The sequence below is a fragment of the Aulonocara sp. 'chitande type north' Nkhata Bay genome, linkage group LG20, assembly GCF_057382095.1.
Source record: "Aulonocara sp. 'chitande type north' Nkhata Bay isolate Kocher_YH1m ecotype deep benthic linkage group LG20, A_spYH_male_GT1.1, whole genome shotgun sequence".
In the NCBI taxonomy this organism is placed as follows: Eukaryota; Metazoa; Chordata; class Actinopteri; order Cichliformes; family Cichlidae; genus Aulonocara; species Aulonocara sp. 'chitande type north' Nkhata Bay.
This window is the reverse complement of record NC_141363.1, coordinates 30,427,710-30,444,627: the sequence shown is the minus strand read 5'-3', so window position 1 is coordinate 30,444,627 and position 16,918 is coordinate 30,427,710. Positions and strand designations below refer to the sequence as shown.

The 16,918-nt window shown below is 39.1% G+C and overlaps 1 protein-coding gene across 9 annotated transcripts in view; it reads right to left on the bottom strand.

Annotated features, from left to right (window-relative positions):
• Window positions 1–1,476: 1,476 nt before the first annotated feature.
• LOC147305914 (zinc finger protein 512B-like) overlaps window positions 1,477–16,918 on the bottom strand; it is a 28,170-nt gene continuing 12,728 nt past the window's right edge. For 6 of the 9 annotated variants that reach the window (XM_086276905.1, XM_086276906.1, XM_086276900.1 and 3 more), the window contains 12 exons: window positions 16,607–16,890; window positions 16,443–16,514; window positions 14,817–14,951; window positions 13,744–13,871; window positions 12,548–12,640; window positions 9,626–9,724; window positions 8,728–8,982; window positions 8,236–8,589; window positions 7,922–8,023; window positions 7,719–7,781; window positions 6,195–6,293; window positions 1,477–5,273 (listed from right to left, as the gene is read on the bottom strand). In XM_086276905.1, coding sequence (XP_086133031.1) covers window positions 4,932–5,273; window positions 6,195–6,293; window positions 7,719–7,781; window positions 7,922–8,023; window positions 8,236–8,589; window positions 8,728–8,982; window positions 9,626–9,724; window positions 12,548–12,640; window positions 13,744–13,871; window positions 14,817–14,951; window positions 16,443–16,514; window positions 16,607–16,890 — 2,026 coding nt within the window. In that variant the 3' untranslated portion in view covers window positions 1,477–4,931. The remainder of the gene's footprint in view (window positions 5,274–6,194; window positions 6,294–7,718; window positions 7,782–7,921; window positions 8,024–8,235; window positions 8,590–8,727; window positions 8,983–9,625; window positions 9,725–12,547; window positions 12,641–13,743; window positions 13,872–14,816; window positions 14,952–16,442; window positions 16,515–16,606; window positions 16,891–16,918) is intronic. The other 3 variants (XM_086276904.1, XM_086276903.1, XM_086276902.1) reach the window with 3 other exon arrangements.

Below are 16,918 nucleotides of genomic sequence, written 5' to 3'. Positions count from 1 at the left end.
CAGTGGAATCTCTTTCAGCTTCGCGGCTGCACTTGGACTTCAAGCCCCAGAATGCACGTGATCCGTTTTTTCTATTCACAATAAACAGCATGTACTTTTATTTTAAGCTTACAGGGCCTTTTACAGGCCACGTGTAGGTGGGAGTGGAGATGAATCTTTTTAGTCAGTTTTAAAATTTTAGTTTTGCTTCATAATCTCTCTCCAAATCTAAATAACTTTACAGTGCTGTGTCTTGAGCCACTCCTATGTCCTTATATTTTGCTCCCAAGAAACCAGACTTTCTGGTAATTTTTTAAAGCAGTCTTGAGCAATAGTTCTCTTAAAGTCTTTTAAATGATTTTCAGTCCAGTTCTTGTACCTTAACATTTTCAGAAGAATGTTATTTGTTTGTTAAACCACTTAACACTGACCTACTAATGGAAAACAAACAAACAAAACAACAAAAAACCACCTATATCAAGGAATGAACCAGTGTTGTGACAGCACTTTGTTCAGTGTCTGTTGTGTTTCAGTGCACAGTATAAATAAACTGGCTTGGCTTGACTTCTTTGAGAAATTAAAAGAAAGCTTTCCTAACAGAGTTCAGGCTGTGTTGGTGATTGAAGGTGGACATTCCAAGCTTTTTAGAGTTATTTTCACCTACACTATTTTCCAGGAATTTTTGTACGTTTCAATAAATCTCAGCCCCAAATTTCCAGTTTCCTAGCAAAATATAAAGAAGTGAGGGGTGGCTCAGTGAGGGGTTGTGCACAGTACTGTACAAATATATATTTCCTTTTTTTCATGAGCACAATTAGTGGCAACTAAGTGCAGCTTTAATAAACTATGAACAAGTGTGATAAAAGCCAGTATTAGATAAAATTGTAACCCTAATTATTCAGCTGCATTTAAAAAAACATTTATGCACTAAGGCAGGGGTGTCAAACTCAAATACACAGTGGGCCAAAATTCAAAATGGAACAAAGTCGCGGGCTAACGTTAATATTTATTGAAGAAAAAAATCTTCCTCCAGATATAAGAATGAGTCTTTATGGACTCAAACAAGTTTAGCTGAAAAACTGAATATGGAACAGCAAAGCTTAATACTAAACAATATATATATTAGCTGTATAATACCAGCAGGCCAGCTCTAATAGTAATTTGGTATGGCTTCGCGGGCCAAATGTAATTACGCTGCGGGCCAAATTTGGCCCGCGGGCCAGAGTTTGACACCTATGCACTAAGGGCTCCTTTTAATGTGTGATGTTGGTTTGAATATATATAGTCTATTGTCTGTACTTGGCTAAAAGGACTATTAATCTTATTTCACAGCCTTGTGTTTGTCAAAATATTCACCCTAATAAGTTTATTATATTCCACTGATTGTCTGTATATAACCATCTTCATCATCTTTACACAATCTACAATCCCATCAACTACATTGTACATTGCAATAGCTATAAAAAAGTAACTAAAAGGTGACAGAGATGACACATGTTTAGTCAACAAACTTTTATTAATTAGTTAAGGGATACTAATGCACAGGTAATACAACAAGTTTGGGAGAAAAAATTGTAACAGTTCAGACTCAAAGGAGGTGTTGAATCCTCCAATGTTAGGTACTATACAGCTTAATTTCAGATATGGAAATCTTTAATACATCATTAGTCTCATTTAATTTGTTACCTATATACCATAAACAGTTATGAGCTACAACATCATCTCTTAAAACTCATCACAATGACCCCAACAACAGAGCTGGATGCCATTTCCTGCTTTTGAACTAGGTAGCATACAAAACAAACCACCAAATAAAAAGTGTAAACTTCTTCAGCTGTCTAGGGGAATTTCTAAGGAATAATCTTGGTTTTGGAAATAACATTGCTGACAAAGGGAAGACACTTGAGCCTGCTGTTTCCCCAGGTACAAAAGTCACACCACACACAGTCCAGGTAACTAGAAAGCTCCAACAACACTCCTATTTCAAGCCTATTTCATGGTATAGTAAGTGCACTAAATACAGAAACAAACACACATACATATGCCTTGTTGTCCCATACTGAATAGATAATAATAAAAGGACTCTCTCAATCCGTTTGCCATCATGTACTGAAAAAGCTCAATTTATGTGCATCGTCAAAGTGGATCAAATAACAGTGTATGCCAACACTCAGGCCTACAATGTTGTTTGTGGTCTACAAAGTTTCTCAACCTTTTTTGTGTAGATTTCATCATATGTAAAAAGCATTTTTTTTAAAGCAAATTAATAAAAGAAGGGGAGTGGGAAAAAAAGCCATACAATTTCGAGAAGACACATCGATATCAAAATATCAGCAAGCCAACAAAATCAGCTAAATATGGTGTATTGCTGTACTCTCTAAACATGTTGCAGTTAGCTCACACTGCGGGATAGATATGTGTTTTCCACATCATAGGAAGACAGATAGTAAAGGGTGTGATAAAATATAAAATACCCACTGTTAAAAGCAGTGCTAAACTATCATATTGCAACACCAAAGCTCGTCAGGTAAACACAGTCAATGTGACGTCATTAATGAAACGAGTAACAAGCAGCTGATGAACTGATTCTGTGCCACAGCATAACACTCAAAAGTGTTACTATTTCTGACATCCAGTCATTACAAAAAAAGGTGCTAACTGTTTAATACACACACACACGCACACACACACACAAAGTCTGGACAACTCATATTGAAAAGGTCCGAGGACCACTCAGTGCTTGTTCATCTTATCCTCTCTGTCATCTGAACCCAGGTAGAAGATAAAGGTCCATCCCCATGACAGAGACACGTGCATAATCATCCCCACCTGAATTAACTCCATCAGTTGATTAGCAATGGGGGAATTCAGATTGAATCTTTGCGTTACGTTATAAAAAGTCACAGCGTAGGAATGAAACCACCTGGAAAAACACACATTTCAAATTCAATGTTTCTTGAAAATGTTCTGCTGACATCAGTGCTTGATTTTAATGACATTGACATTATGATGCAAAATTCAGAGGACTTGCCAGTAAGGATAATATGGACTTGAGTGAGTTGTATCAGGCCCTTAAGGTAGAGTGGCAAGTAAAGCACCCTTATTATCTCACCAGAATATCCTCACATAATTTTATCCAAAGCTATCAGATTGCTATCTAAGTAACACACACCATAGAATATAAAATAGATTTATGATCTGTATTTTTTTAAGCAAGCAAGTCGTTATTTTCATGGACATAAACTTCAAATATAAATCAAATATTCATGGAGTTTTAATTTGCTCAAATTGTTAATACAACTGTGGATTCAAGTATCTACTTTCAACATGTTAAAGTGAAAATATTCTCTAATCTTTTAGATTTTGAAAAGTCATTTAATATTTTGTTTATATATTTATATATTTTAAGCTAATCTAACATTAAGTGGCTAAGCAGCCCTAAACTTCAATAAGACCAGTTATGGCTTTGTGAGGTGAATCATAATTATACCATTGTGTTGGATTTCAGATACAATATAGAAAGTGTCAGTCATGTTGCTCATGACAAACTTAGTCTCTTTCTCTAGTTTACCACCAGAGTTTAAAAAAACAAACAAACAAAAATCCCACTCCTGCACCAGACAGCCACTAGGTTAGGGTGAATAGTTCTGGAGTGCAAAACTACAAGAGGGGAGCAGGAAGGGTTAAAGGTTAAAGTGCAAGGCAATAACTTTGAGCGTTCAAGAATTCATTCATTTACATTATTATATGTGAATCTTAATTAGCAGTTTTTCTGTTTAATAAAAGATTATTATCCTGGACCTCTCTAGAAAAGATAATATATTTTTAAAATTCCCTCCTCAGCTTTGATTGAAGCTAAAGCAGTAGCCAAAACGTGGCCTCATCATTTGATTGTGCTGCAATGGTGCAACAAGCTTCACACAGAATTCTTCCTCCTGTCAAACATTTAGCTTTGCTAGACCGATTTTAGAGTGTTTCAACATTTTTTTCCTGGTTGTTTTTTTTTTTTAAATTCAATTAAACGTGTCTTTCTATTTCTAATAGCAACTAAGTTGCAGTATGCCTTACAGATGAAAATATCAGTCACTTTTCTGGGTATTCTGCATCTCAACTTCCATGTAAAACCAGTCTGGAAATAATCTTTTCACACTTAATTATGGTTGTCAAAGCAGATACTGTTCACAGTCATGTGAAAAAAAATCCTTGGAAGTAACAACTGTAAAAAATAATGTGAAACATGAACAACTTACAAACATTTTAGCTTATATGACATTTGCTTATGTAAAACATGAAAAGCAAGAAACAATAAAAGTCAAACTAGAAAAAAAACTATATTAAAACAACATTGCACTAAAGCACACACTGCAAAAAATTCTGACCGCTTATGATCCAGTTGGATGTTTCAGGCTTGGAAATGACGGATGGCATCATTGCTTTGAGTATATAGATATAGATATAGATATTGTTCATGTACACAGTACAGTATATCTGTGAAAAAATGTGAAAACACTAGCTATTATTAAATGACTTCACCATGCTAATAGAATATCCTTTTTAAAACCTCTCAAACACAACACAAATCTTGCAGAGAAAATGACTCTCCATTGGTATTTAGAATACTAACTCTGTTTAAAAAAAAAATCTATGTTTAGGTCAGGACTTTGATTACTACTGACACCCCTGCTGTGAGTACAGAAATTGAAAAATGTGCCTTAAATGGGAGACAAAAGTGGAATGGGGAAATAAAACACTACTGTTCTGAGTACAACAGTATACACATTATCTCGGGGGGTTCGAAACCAAGATTTGAAGACTGGGTTTTACTTCATATTGGTTGATTTTTGGCTTTCTTCTCAGTGCCAAGTTCTTGTAGCGCTAGAAATGTCTTTAAGCTTCCTGGCAGATATTTAAAGAAAGAATCCTCTTGGGCTCCTAGGTCAACAAAAGCAGAGCTAGTCGGACAGTAACAGCCTCTTGGGTTTGTTTCTTCTGGTGGCGGAGGGAATTGGCTGTCTGTTTTGGCCTGAATTATCACTGTCCGTTGGGTCAGGGAACAGAGTTGGGGGCTGTGCTGTGCCAGAGAACAGAGTCGCGGCAGGGGTTGAGTTTTGGGTGGTAAGCGCCTCAGTTTTTGTTTCGAGAGGTACATTCACAGGGGGGCGCTCTTTTGGTTTACGGCCCCTCTTTTTACCAGTCGTGGCTCCGTTCCTCACTTCGGCCTTTATCCCATTGTTCTCTGGGACTTTAGTTTTGCTACTGGACACAACTTGACTGGCAGCTGCACGGAACCAGTTCTAAGACAAAAAAACAAACAAACAAAAAAAACAGTAAACCAGTCAAGATCCAAAGAAGGCAAACAAGCAGAATACAACTGCATGTGTATACATTTTTCTTTCTAAATAACTGTATAAACCACCATGTCTGAACACCAAAGGTTAATGTTAACTGGGGACAAGATGGGGATGTTAAAACCGAAAAACAAAGAGGCTTTTTTATAAGGAAAAAAAAAACTATGTGTTATCTTGTAACTAAAGTTGTTGTTGGTGAAGAGAAAAGATTAGTTCAAGGAAGATATGTATAGACTTGTTGAGTGCAAGAGTATTATGACAAGGTTAATGTGCAACCTAGCTGGTTTTACCCACAGACAGTATAACAGGTGGATGTAGCCACCATGATGTCACTCGTTAGTTTAGAAAGTCTCATTATGAAGCCTAAAGTGTGTGGCTTCACTGTCTTGGTGTTTTGAAACCGGATATGACATGATTGACATGTCGTTAGAAAGTCCTCCTATCTGGCTGTTAAAAGTATAACCATAATGGACTTAATGTTCAATTCAAGTTCATTACTGTTACCACGTTGGTAACCTGCCCATGAATCTTGTGTTAATAACAACATCATAAAATTTCATGGCAGCAGGAAGATACGATCTGTCCTACAGTTCACTCAACCAAATTATTATAGACTGGTTGACTACTATTGCCAAATGTGGTCTGCACATTCTTCTTCATACACTTTTCCACAACAATTCCCAGTGAGTCCCAGTGACCAGCTTCTTAGTGCTCTTTTCGGTCATATTGGCAACAAGTCTGATAAAATAAACTGGATCTAAGATTAACCAATGCTGTTTATTATTTTATGACGTATTACCAGAAATGAAATTTACTAAGTGGGTCATGTTAATGGCAACCTCTAAGTTTATACTGACAGTGACCCACCTGTGAGTGTGTCTTGCTAATATGGTATTTGACGCCACTCTCCGAGCTGAACTCCTTCTGACAGATCAGACAGGTGTACTTCCCCATTTCGCCACCACCCTGTAACAAACACACACACCAGAAATGTTGCTAGTACCTGGTTGGACACACTTAAACTTTCCCCTGAGATTTTGGTCTGTGTTAACATGATATCATCAAATGTTTGTTCTTGATTTGTGGGTAACGGCATCATCTGGTGTATCTCCTGCTCCACCACATTCCAAAGGTTCTCTGTTGGATCTGGTAGTTGTGGAAGACACCAGAGTACACTAAAGTCACTGTTTGGTTCAACAAACCAGTATGAGATGGTATGACCTTTGTTACTTGGTCCATTATTACGCCAGCTGTAGTCATTAGATGACAAGGACAAGACAAAGGGATGGTCATAAAGTGATCGAGATGGTCAGCAACAATACTCAGTCTTTGGAATTTATGACACTCAACTGGTACTAAAATGTGCAAAGAAATTATCCCTCACATCATTACACTATCTGAACACCCTGAATTGTTGACACAAAAGAGAATAGATGCATGTTTCTATGTTGTTTATGCCAAATTCTAACTATACCATAGCCTTATTTGCCCATTCTTGACTGCCATGTGGACAGAAATGTTCTTTTTTAAAATTTAACAAACCATCTTTACCATGTCCACCTGTTCATATGCCAATTTTCTGCCTCATGACTAATAAGATATTTGCTTAGATAACCAGTTTAAGGTTGCTGCAGAAGGTGCAAGTTAAGAACCCATCAAAAACCATACCCTGTCAGCCTTTTACAGCAGGAGGGTGTTAAAAACATATTCCAAGTTAAGTTTTTATTTAAATAAGCTTAAAAACATATTTTGAGAAAATACAGCTCAAAAACAAAATCTTGGTGGATTCTGATAGTGATCAGGGCCATAGTTTCAAACGCAGAGGTGAACTTACGTGCAATGAATGCCGATCAACCAAAAACTCAGGTTTCAGAATGTTCGGAAAATATTTACTATGCTTCACCCTGTATGATGTCAGTGAGAAGGGATATCCTTAATATGAGCGCAGCAGCCCCTCCCAACATTTTCTTTCCAGGGCACAGTCAATCTAAAAAGGCTTGTAGTATACAGCGGATGAACTGAGAGACAGCACAAAAGCCCAGTATACCCCCCCCCCGCACGTATCATAGTAAATTGCTAATAATACAAAGGTACTCTAGTAGAGAGTGAAAAATCGTTGAGATGAGTTGGAAATGAGCAAAATAGATCCTGTTTTACAAGTTATACAAGATCATGCTGTGATTCTAATACTTCCTGCTTTCTCTTCATTTTGTATCTTTATTTGTCTTAATTTTATTTGAACTGTACCATCAGATTCCACTTCCTTTTGCTTAAGATAAATTTTTTCAGTTTGAGTGTATTTTTGGGATGTCTGTATTGGTTTGTTGGAATATTACTGTATATCCAGTAATATTCTCAGACACTGAGTTTTGCAGTAGTGTGGATTTGTACCTTGCTGCAGTTGGCGAGATGGGCCTTTAGTCCTGACACGCTGGAATAGACAGCTTCACAGTTCTAGAACAAAGCAGAAACAAACAAGGATTAAACACACTGACTTCGTATTTATGTTACACTCAACGTTAAGGCAAATCCCTTTTGTTTTGCTCAGATATTGTAGGTTATTTTTTGTACATGGTGTATTTGTATATTCTTACTTCGTTTGTGCAGCAGATGAAGCCCTTCTCCTTGACTTGGTTTTTCCAAGCCTCTAGAAGCTCTGGGCTGAAGTTGGGGAGGCCAGGGCGGGTGTAGTTTAACTATGCAGAAGACAACTTTTTTTAATCTATCAGTATTCAAGTTATTAATATAATTCTACAGTGTAAAAAAGTGGATGTAACATAAAGGATTTTTTAAATCTGCTGATGGAGTTTGTGTGGAGCCTTTGCATGGCCTTTGACCTGGACTGCTAATATACTGTATTTACTGTGGTCACCATGTGCACTTAATGCATCCAAATTTTATTCCTCACCCTCTTGCTGTCAGGAACCAGGTCATCCTTGATGCGGCGTTTTGTGCCCCAGTCTTTAGCCAGCTCATCCTCAGCTATTTCTTGCAGGTGGAACACCGCCACCTGAGCTGACCGCCGTCTCACCCTGCCACTGGGGGTCCTTTCAAAGTCCTCCCCCTGTCTCTCAATCTGTGCTGCTTTTTGTTGATCTTGTTCCTGCTCCCTTTCCCTGTCTTTCTCTCTAGCGCCTCTGTCCTTCTCCTTAGGATGGCTGGATGGGGCTTTCTCTTGCCACCGTTTCCTTTCAGTTTGGCTTTGCTCCTTCTTACCTCCTGTTGGAGATTCTTCAGAGATCACCTGAAGGAACAGTAAGACCTTTGAGTGAAAATATAGGAAAACTTTAGGTACTCATTAAAATTCAATAAAATGTGCTTGTAATCAGCATAAAATGAAAAGAAAAAAAGGTTCATCTCTTATAACTGCTACTACAACCCTCGTCTATGATGATCTCACCCTCTCCTTGCCAGTGTTGTTGTTGGTGTCAGTGATACTATCCATGAGGTTGGTGGTGGCTGCGGCTGTCATTGTGGTGGTGATGGCCGGGGAGTGTTCGGTGCGTACATGGTAGTCTCTGCCAGCCTTGGAGCGGTAGCTTTTTCCACAGTGCTGGCACAGAAACACAGGCTTCGCATCGTCAGAACACTCTCTTCCACAACGCTGCTGGTGATACTGGTAGCCCATCAGACTGGAAAAGTGGGCTGAACAGCCCTGTATTTGTGTACGTGTGTGCGTGTGTGTTTGTACACAAAATGTTTGTGTGATTGAGTGACGCCAATGACAAAAATGAGACAGAATGAAAACAAACATTAAGCAAGAGACTGGGTAAGTGGAACAAAGTGTAGTTTTAATGGAACTCTGCATTTGGTCAATACTTTGTGGTTAATGTTAAAAAGACAGAGAAAACAGGAGAAAGATGCTCATTTTTCAGTGTGAAGACATGTCACTGTAGAGTTTATTCTTTACAGCTCTTTCTATTCTTACTCTCTCTGCCTTTTGCACTCTAGTGTGAGTAATGCGAAGCAGGGTGTTGATGTGATTTTGGGCAACATGTCAAGAACAAGGCATAAAGGAAAAAGAGAGGGAAGAGGGAAGGAAGAGAGAGAAAGATAACAAGAGAGAGAGAAAGAGAGCGAGAGAGAGAGAGAGCGAGAGCGCGAGAGAGAGAGAGAGAGATGTAAAAGGAGAAAGGCACAAAAGAAGATCCTGAGGACAAGAGAGAAATGAAATCAAAACTGGCAGATGACGAGGGACAGAAATGTGACATAAAATGAAAGACACAGGAAAGCAAGAGTAGTATAGAATGAGAGACAGTAAAAGAGGAAAGGACCAGGTAAAAAGAAGAAGTGCATACCTCACTGGGACACTTGATTCGTCCCATTTGTTTGAGCACTCGGCGCAGCCTTTCCCTCTCCTCATGCTCGTTGCCCGTCTGGCCTTCACTCCCTGAGGGCTGAGGGGGAACAAATACACTATCACACCACCACACACCCCACTTCCTCATGACTAAAAAAAAAAAAAAAGCAACCAAAATGTGTTTTCTATCTCTAATGTTCACACGATGCCAGGATCATTAAATGGTTTCCTGGTGAGGCTGTTACTCAAGGCATGTTTATGACACCTGTCAAACTCGTGTTTTCGCTCGCATGTTGGTTGGTGCCAAACACCAGCCAAGACCAAAACAACAGATGGTAGGGCTGCCAGAGATGGAAAAGAAATGCAGGGGACTGGAGAGAGAGTAGACTAACTGAGGGATCCCAGCGGAACACATTTAATGTGCTTTCTCATGTGTTAACACACAGAGATGACTGACACACAACACTACAGTAGCTTTCTGTAAAGGTAGGAGGGAGATACCACTTGAGTACTTCAATAAAGCTACTGCAAAAGCCTGAGGGTAGCAGGACAGGCACCAGCAAGCCTTTGATATACAATGACAGGGACAGCAACAATGAAACGACATCAGCTTGTATTCTTAATGCTTCTATCAGGGAAGGAGCAAAAGAGCAAGCGTAAGAGAATGAGGCAGCACTATCACAGTAGCAACGCCAAGGTCAATCTCAGTGGGTGACCCCTGTCCTTCTGTCAGCCTGCTGCCTTTCCCACACTGCATTTGGGTAAAGCCACATGACAAGACTTACAATATCAGAGCAATGGTCAGTGAAGTCTCCAAGTCATACAGAAACCAAACACAGTAACACAGCTTACATGAGACTGAAGTGCAAATCGGTTTAATATAGAAATATTAATAAGAAATTCAACTTATTGCAATAGTGCTGGACAAATTAACATATGTAAACTTAACACCTCTAATAAAATGTATGAGCAAAAGCTTTTTTTTCATTATATGCTCATTTTTCTATTCTATGTTAAAGGACACTGTACCAAGTGATTCACAAATATTGGAAAATACATTAGTTCAACATATTTGCATGAACAAAAGTTCTGCAGATTTGTCGGTGGAACACATGAGTGATGAAAAAAAACTGCTTTGCAATTCAAAGGCACCAAACACTGGTCTTTTTGACACTTTTGAATGAATAAATGCCTTAACGGGCGACCGTGGCTCAGGGGGTTGGGAATCGCATCTGTAACCGGAAGGTCGCCGGTTCAATCCCTGGGCTCTCTGTCCTGGTCGTTGTGTCCCTGGGCAGGACACTTTACCCTACTTGCCTACTGGTGTTGGCCAGAGGGGCCGATGGCGCGATATGGCAGCCTCGCTTCTGTCAGTCTGCCCCAGGGCAGCTGTGGCTACAACCGTAGCTTGCCTCCACCAGTGTGTGAATGTGAGAGTGAATGAATAGTGGCATTGTAAAGCGCTTTGGGTGCCTTGAAAAGCGCTATATAAATCCAATCCATTATTATTAATATACAGTGTATCCAAAAGCACAGTTGTAGTAGTGCCTACTTCCTTAAAAACATGACTCTAAAACCGCTACAATGTATAACATTGTAGCATTAATAAATAACATGATTGATACTGTAGAAAAGTACTTGTCTTACTGTAGCACAAAGGAAACGTTTGTATCTAAACAGAAAGAGGGCACGTCATACTTCTAAAGACTGATTTTAAGAAATGTGCTATCTCCTCCTGATCTTTCAATTTCCTGAAATTTAAAATTCATTGGAAAGTAAAAAGAGTGTGACACCAGTCAAACCCACAAGCTAAAAAAGCCTTCTTTAATAAGGAACTACTTCAAATCTAGAGCACACCAACACACAAACAGAGATTAACACAATAACAGCTTTCATTCTGTCACAAAAGTTGTAATTATCTAATCAGAAGAACAGAAACAGCAGAAGTTTAGATGTGTAGGAAGGCTACCTTGTGCAACCTTTAAGCATTTTATTCTTAACACGCACGCACGCACGCACACACAAGCACACACACACACACAAAAATAATGCACTAATGCCTTTTGCTCGGCTGGACTGGAATCCCGCCAATAAGGTCAGGACACAACAGGTCCCCTCTGAAGACAAATGGCAGCATCAAACAGTTTAACTTGGCTGACACAGATGGCACGGTCATCTATCAGAGCCCTTAATCTAGCAAACATTACACAGCCAAAGCCTGTTAAACACATACACATAGATTACCATGTATTTCATATACTATAACCATACGCATTCACACAAAAACACAAACACACATGCCACAAGGTTTGCTGAGTGTAGATTCATTAATCTTTTATAATACTTTTTGAAACGGGTAGCTTTAAATTATTCAGCAAACTTCATAGTGGCACCACTGCTCTAATGCAGGAGTGTCATGATAATATCTTAATGAAGCTCTCTGCTGTCAGAGTTAAGACAGCTGCAGAAAGAAATGTGAGCACTTCACTGACAGGAATACCAATCGTCAGTTCAACTTTACAATCACGATTTTTTAGAGACCACAAGATCAAATTTTGAGAGATCATCATAGCATCTGACAATACTTTTGTAACTGATAAAATTATAGGATAGAGTATATTTTTTACTCTATACGTTGATGCATATAAATAGCTGGACATCTGCTGTGTAAACCGATACTAGCAGAAATAAATGTAGGATTTCCATGCATACTGTCATGACAAACCAAACTATTAGCATTCACTTTTCAGTTCTTTGGTGTTGTTTGAAACTAATTACCATGTTCAGTGATGATCTGATCACCCAAACCATCTGGACTCATAATGAGTCATAGAAAAAGGAGCAAAATCAGTCACAGGGTGTCATTTTTAAGTTTAAAGTCTTTGAAACCGGTTTACAAAGTACAACGTCAGCGAATTACCTTGCTGTTGTGCTCGGCCATGGTGTGGTAGTTGAGGCCGGCCTTGGACCTGAACTGCTTGTGGCACTGCTGGCACTTCAGGGCATCCTGGAGCTGCAGGGGTTGAAGGCCAAAGAAGAAGCTCAGATAACATTTTTCTATGAGAGGAAAATAACCCACTCCTGCTGGCTTTGCTCTTTATTGAATCCATCAGTATAGCAACATTTCATCTGTAACCTAATAAAGTTTGTTACTAGTGCATATTCTGGTCAAAGTAAAAGGCAAGGGACACATTAGGAACCTTAAACCCCCCCCCACCCCAATTTATCACATATCACAACTTTGTTGTAGCTTCTCTCCTCGCCTCAGTATTGATTTGGAGACAGAGGTGTCTTGATGGTGAGTGACCCAGTGGTAATGTGATGATTCTGTCATTGCTTAACAGCAGACTGTCACTTTAATAGAGTCACACAGGCCACTGGGCTAAGGAGCCATTAAAACAGGCTCCAGGAACACTGTCTTTGAGGGCTGAGGCTACTGCAACACTCAACCTCATTCATCCACTAGACAAGCTTGACATAATACAACTGAAATAACCCTTTTTTCCCCCCACGCTTTAGCCCATTACACACTATATTTTCAGTAGCTTACAGGGCCCTTCCCTTCTCCTTTTATGATCATACATAACATTATGACCACTGGCAGATGAAGCAAATAAAACCGATTATCTCTTTATCATGGCACCTGTTAGTGGGTGGGATATATTAGGGGGGCAAGTGAACATTTTTTCCTCAAAGTTGATGTGTTAAGTGTAAGGATTTAAATGAGCCTGAGAAGGACCAGATTATGATGACTATGAACATCTTCAAAAACTGCAGCTCCTATGGGGTGTTTCTGGACTGCAGCAGTCAGTATCTATCACAACTGGTCTAAGGAAAGAACAGTGGTGAATCAGCAACAGACTCATGGGCGATCCGATAGCCTTATTTTCATTATCTTTACTAGAAAAGGTTCCCAGGCTCCCCAGTTTTAACGTATTCAGTGCACAATAACCACAATGCAAGGCTTCTTCAAGCTGAGCTTTACAGCTCCAGTTTGTCTTTGAATGCTACTACCAGCAAAACAATTTTACTGGTTTCACAGTTTGCTCTAACAGCTGTTTTGACAGCGCAGCCACCCCGCTCCCATTCTGATGAACAGATGCATCGACTACTGACCTTTTGACAAATCTCCATGTGTTTCTTGAGGCCATGGATTGTTTTCCTGGTAACGATGGAGCAAGTGGGACACACCACTTCACCTCTCTCTGAGATTGCTCGCTGCCACTGAGTGTCAGGAACAGCTCCTGAGTAACATTCAGAACACAGTACTGCTTTGTTATTTAGCCAATGAAATTACATGGTATGATGTCCTTATGTGTCAGCAATCTAGATGATCAGTAAGCACTTACGTTTTTAGCTTCCCAAAAGTGAAAGATTGCTGCTTTCTCAGTTTCATATGACTGAAATGAATATCCATGGGGTTTTGATAGTTTGAAGATAAATTTTTTGTCGTTTTTGTCATATGCATGCATATCTCATTAAGATTTAAGAAATGCTCTTTGAAGAAAACATGATGCAACTTATAAAAGTAATAATTATATTTAACTGATTAATAACTATGCATGTTCTTCTACCTGCGTGGGGTTTCTCCAATTACTCTGGCTTCCTCAAGTAGTCCAAAGGCATGCATGTTAACTGGTTAACTGGTAATTCTAAGTTGGTGGCAGAGTGATCAGTGTATTTTCTAGTTCCAATTCTAGTTTCAGTTATTTTCCAGAATGGATTTCTCATTTCAGTTTAGCATTTACTGTTTGAAAATGTATAGTTTTGGTTTTCTTTTAGTTAGTTTAAATGTTCAAGCATGTCCATCAATGCCCAATCAAGGAAGCTATAATAACATTTATACCAAACTATACCTAGAACTAAGGTTACTTTCGCTGTATTTATATTTTAATTAGTTTTTCAAGTTCACTATTTTTTAAAGATAGTCTTAATTTTTTTTAGACATTTTATTGTTATTTTAGTCAACTAATTTTTTTCATACCTAATTTTAGTTTTTAGTTAATAAACTTGGTTGGCTGTAGGTGTGAAGTGAGCATGAATGTGTTACCTTCTGTGTTAGCCTTATGACAGCCCCCCAAAACCCTGAATTGGACAGGTAGATACGAAAATGTATAGCTGGATGGATGGATGTGTGGATGGCTAGATAGATGGATGATTAATTTAAAAAATGTGATCTTGGTGTTCACCAGAGCTTGTTGTGGCCGAGTCTTTTCTAGAGGGCTGACCTGACGAAGGTCTTCTCTGAGCCTCCTCAATGAACCCACTCCCCTCTGGTCTCTTCACACGGCCTGCCTTCAGCTTCTCCTCTACCTTAGTCATACCTACAACACACATGTGCACACGCAGACACACACATATACACAGACAGTCACGCTAGTGATTAAAATTCAAACTGAAAGTATAGAAGATAAAGTGAGAAATGCGAGTGGGACAGATGTAGGGCAAACCAAACAAGAACACGATACTAAAAACAGAAAGTTGATACTGACTATAAATTGAAAAAAGGAGGCTGAAAATGGAAGTTGTTTTGAGCTATACCAAATCAATGACAAGCAGACTAAAAGACAGCAAAAGACAGCGCCTGTGAGCTGCAGATGAACTGTCTGACAAGTGATAGTAAGTAGTTTACAGCCCTCTGTATGCTATATGAGTCACTGAGCATTTTCAGCATATATGTGAATGAGACAAAGAAAGGCTGAAAAAAATATGCGTATGTAATGTGTGCTTGATGTGTGAGTCACTGATTAATTTAGCCAGATATGAGACATCTCTACAGTTGCTACATTAGCACTGTGTAAAAAAACAGCACCATTGATCAGTGGCAGCAGGGAGCAATCTCAGTCACTTACATAACTAATAATGTCCCTCCTCCCAGCAGTGGCACATTTGTCCACTCTGGAACTCAATATTTAAGTAAATTAGCAAAGGGCTCCTAAGGTCTGTTGTAAATCAACCAGCATACAAAAAAAAAAAAACTATTCTGTCTCATATTTTTATTATATCAGTGACATAGGGCTGTGCAATATGACCAGAATCTCATATCCCGATATAAGACATCTATCGTCCCGATAACGATATAAATCACAGAAATGTAACATTTTCTGTAAATTCTGTGAATCTCGGGCAGCTTGACTTGCGTGAAGTGTTTCCAGCTGCGCGTCATGTACCTGGTCGAGTCGAGTATTTTAATCGATGCATGAAACTATACATTTTTAGACATAAGTTGTAACGGCCGCCGTTTTCTTTGTGAGTATTTATTACACGGCGTGCTGCGGGGAAAAGCCTGTTCTAACGTTTGAATCTAAGATTTATTTTTTAGCACCTGGCGGCTCTTTTTTGCTTCTCATCCGTAAATAATCTGCTCTTTCACGTGATTCAGTTTATTTTGAAAAGTCTCAACAGGACCTTGAGCTTTATTGTGAAAGGTTTATGTGGAAAATAAACAAGCGGACACGCGGTGGTTTTACCGTCGCTGTTGCTAACGACAACGCATAAAAACAGGCGCTTGTCCGTCCGTAGTGTGGTTATATTAAATATAAGAGAAAGAGAGAACTTTAAGAAATTAATATAGCCACTACAGTGACCATCAAAACCATGAAAAAATATTGCCGTAAACAGTTTATTTTGCAACACCACGAAACAAACGATAGCGTAAAATGAAACAATAGATGTTTTTATATCGTCATCCGATATATATCGTTATATCAAACAGCCCTACAGTGGCATGTGAAATTACATCACAAAATTCTTTGTCATGCTCAAGTTTTCACTAAAAAAAACCCCATGTTTTCCTTTTAATAAAAGGTATCTACCTTTCAATCCAAAAGTTCCAGATATTGAGGGCTGTTCTCCAGTGAATTTCTTAGGTGTTTTCTGCTTTCGTCCTAGTGCAGGAGGAAAAACAGTGCATAATGGTTATACAAATATACTGGAGCATATAATTGAGAACATTTCAAATGGCATGTTGAAATCTTACTGTGCTTCATTCGCTCTGGGTCTTCGTCAGGAAAAGAAGAGGGAAGGCTGCCCCCCTCGCTTTCACTTCCCCCTGCATCAGATGACGTGCTTTGGGAATGAGATTGCTGGGAGTGAGGCTGGACTGGCAGGGTCTGGTGAATTTGTTGTGAAGGCTGGCTGTGGCTGTGCTGTTTCCTCTCATTTTTCTGGTAGGCCAGCTCCCCATTCTGAGAGGGTGTGGACACTTCATGGGTCTTTTTCACTTTGAAGAACACAGGAGAGGGGGGACTGATCTCCATGGGCCTGAATTCACAGAATGAGACAGGACAGT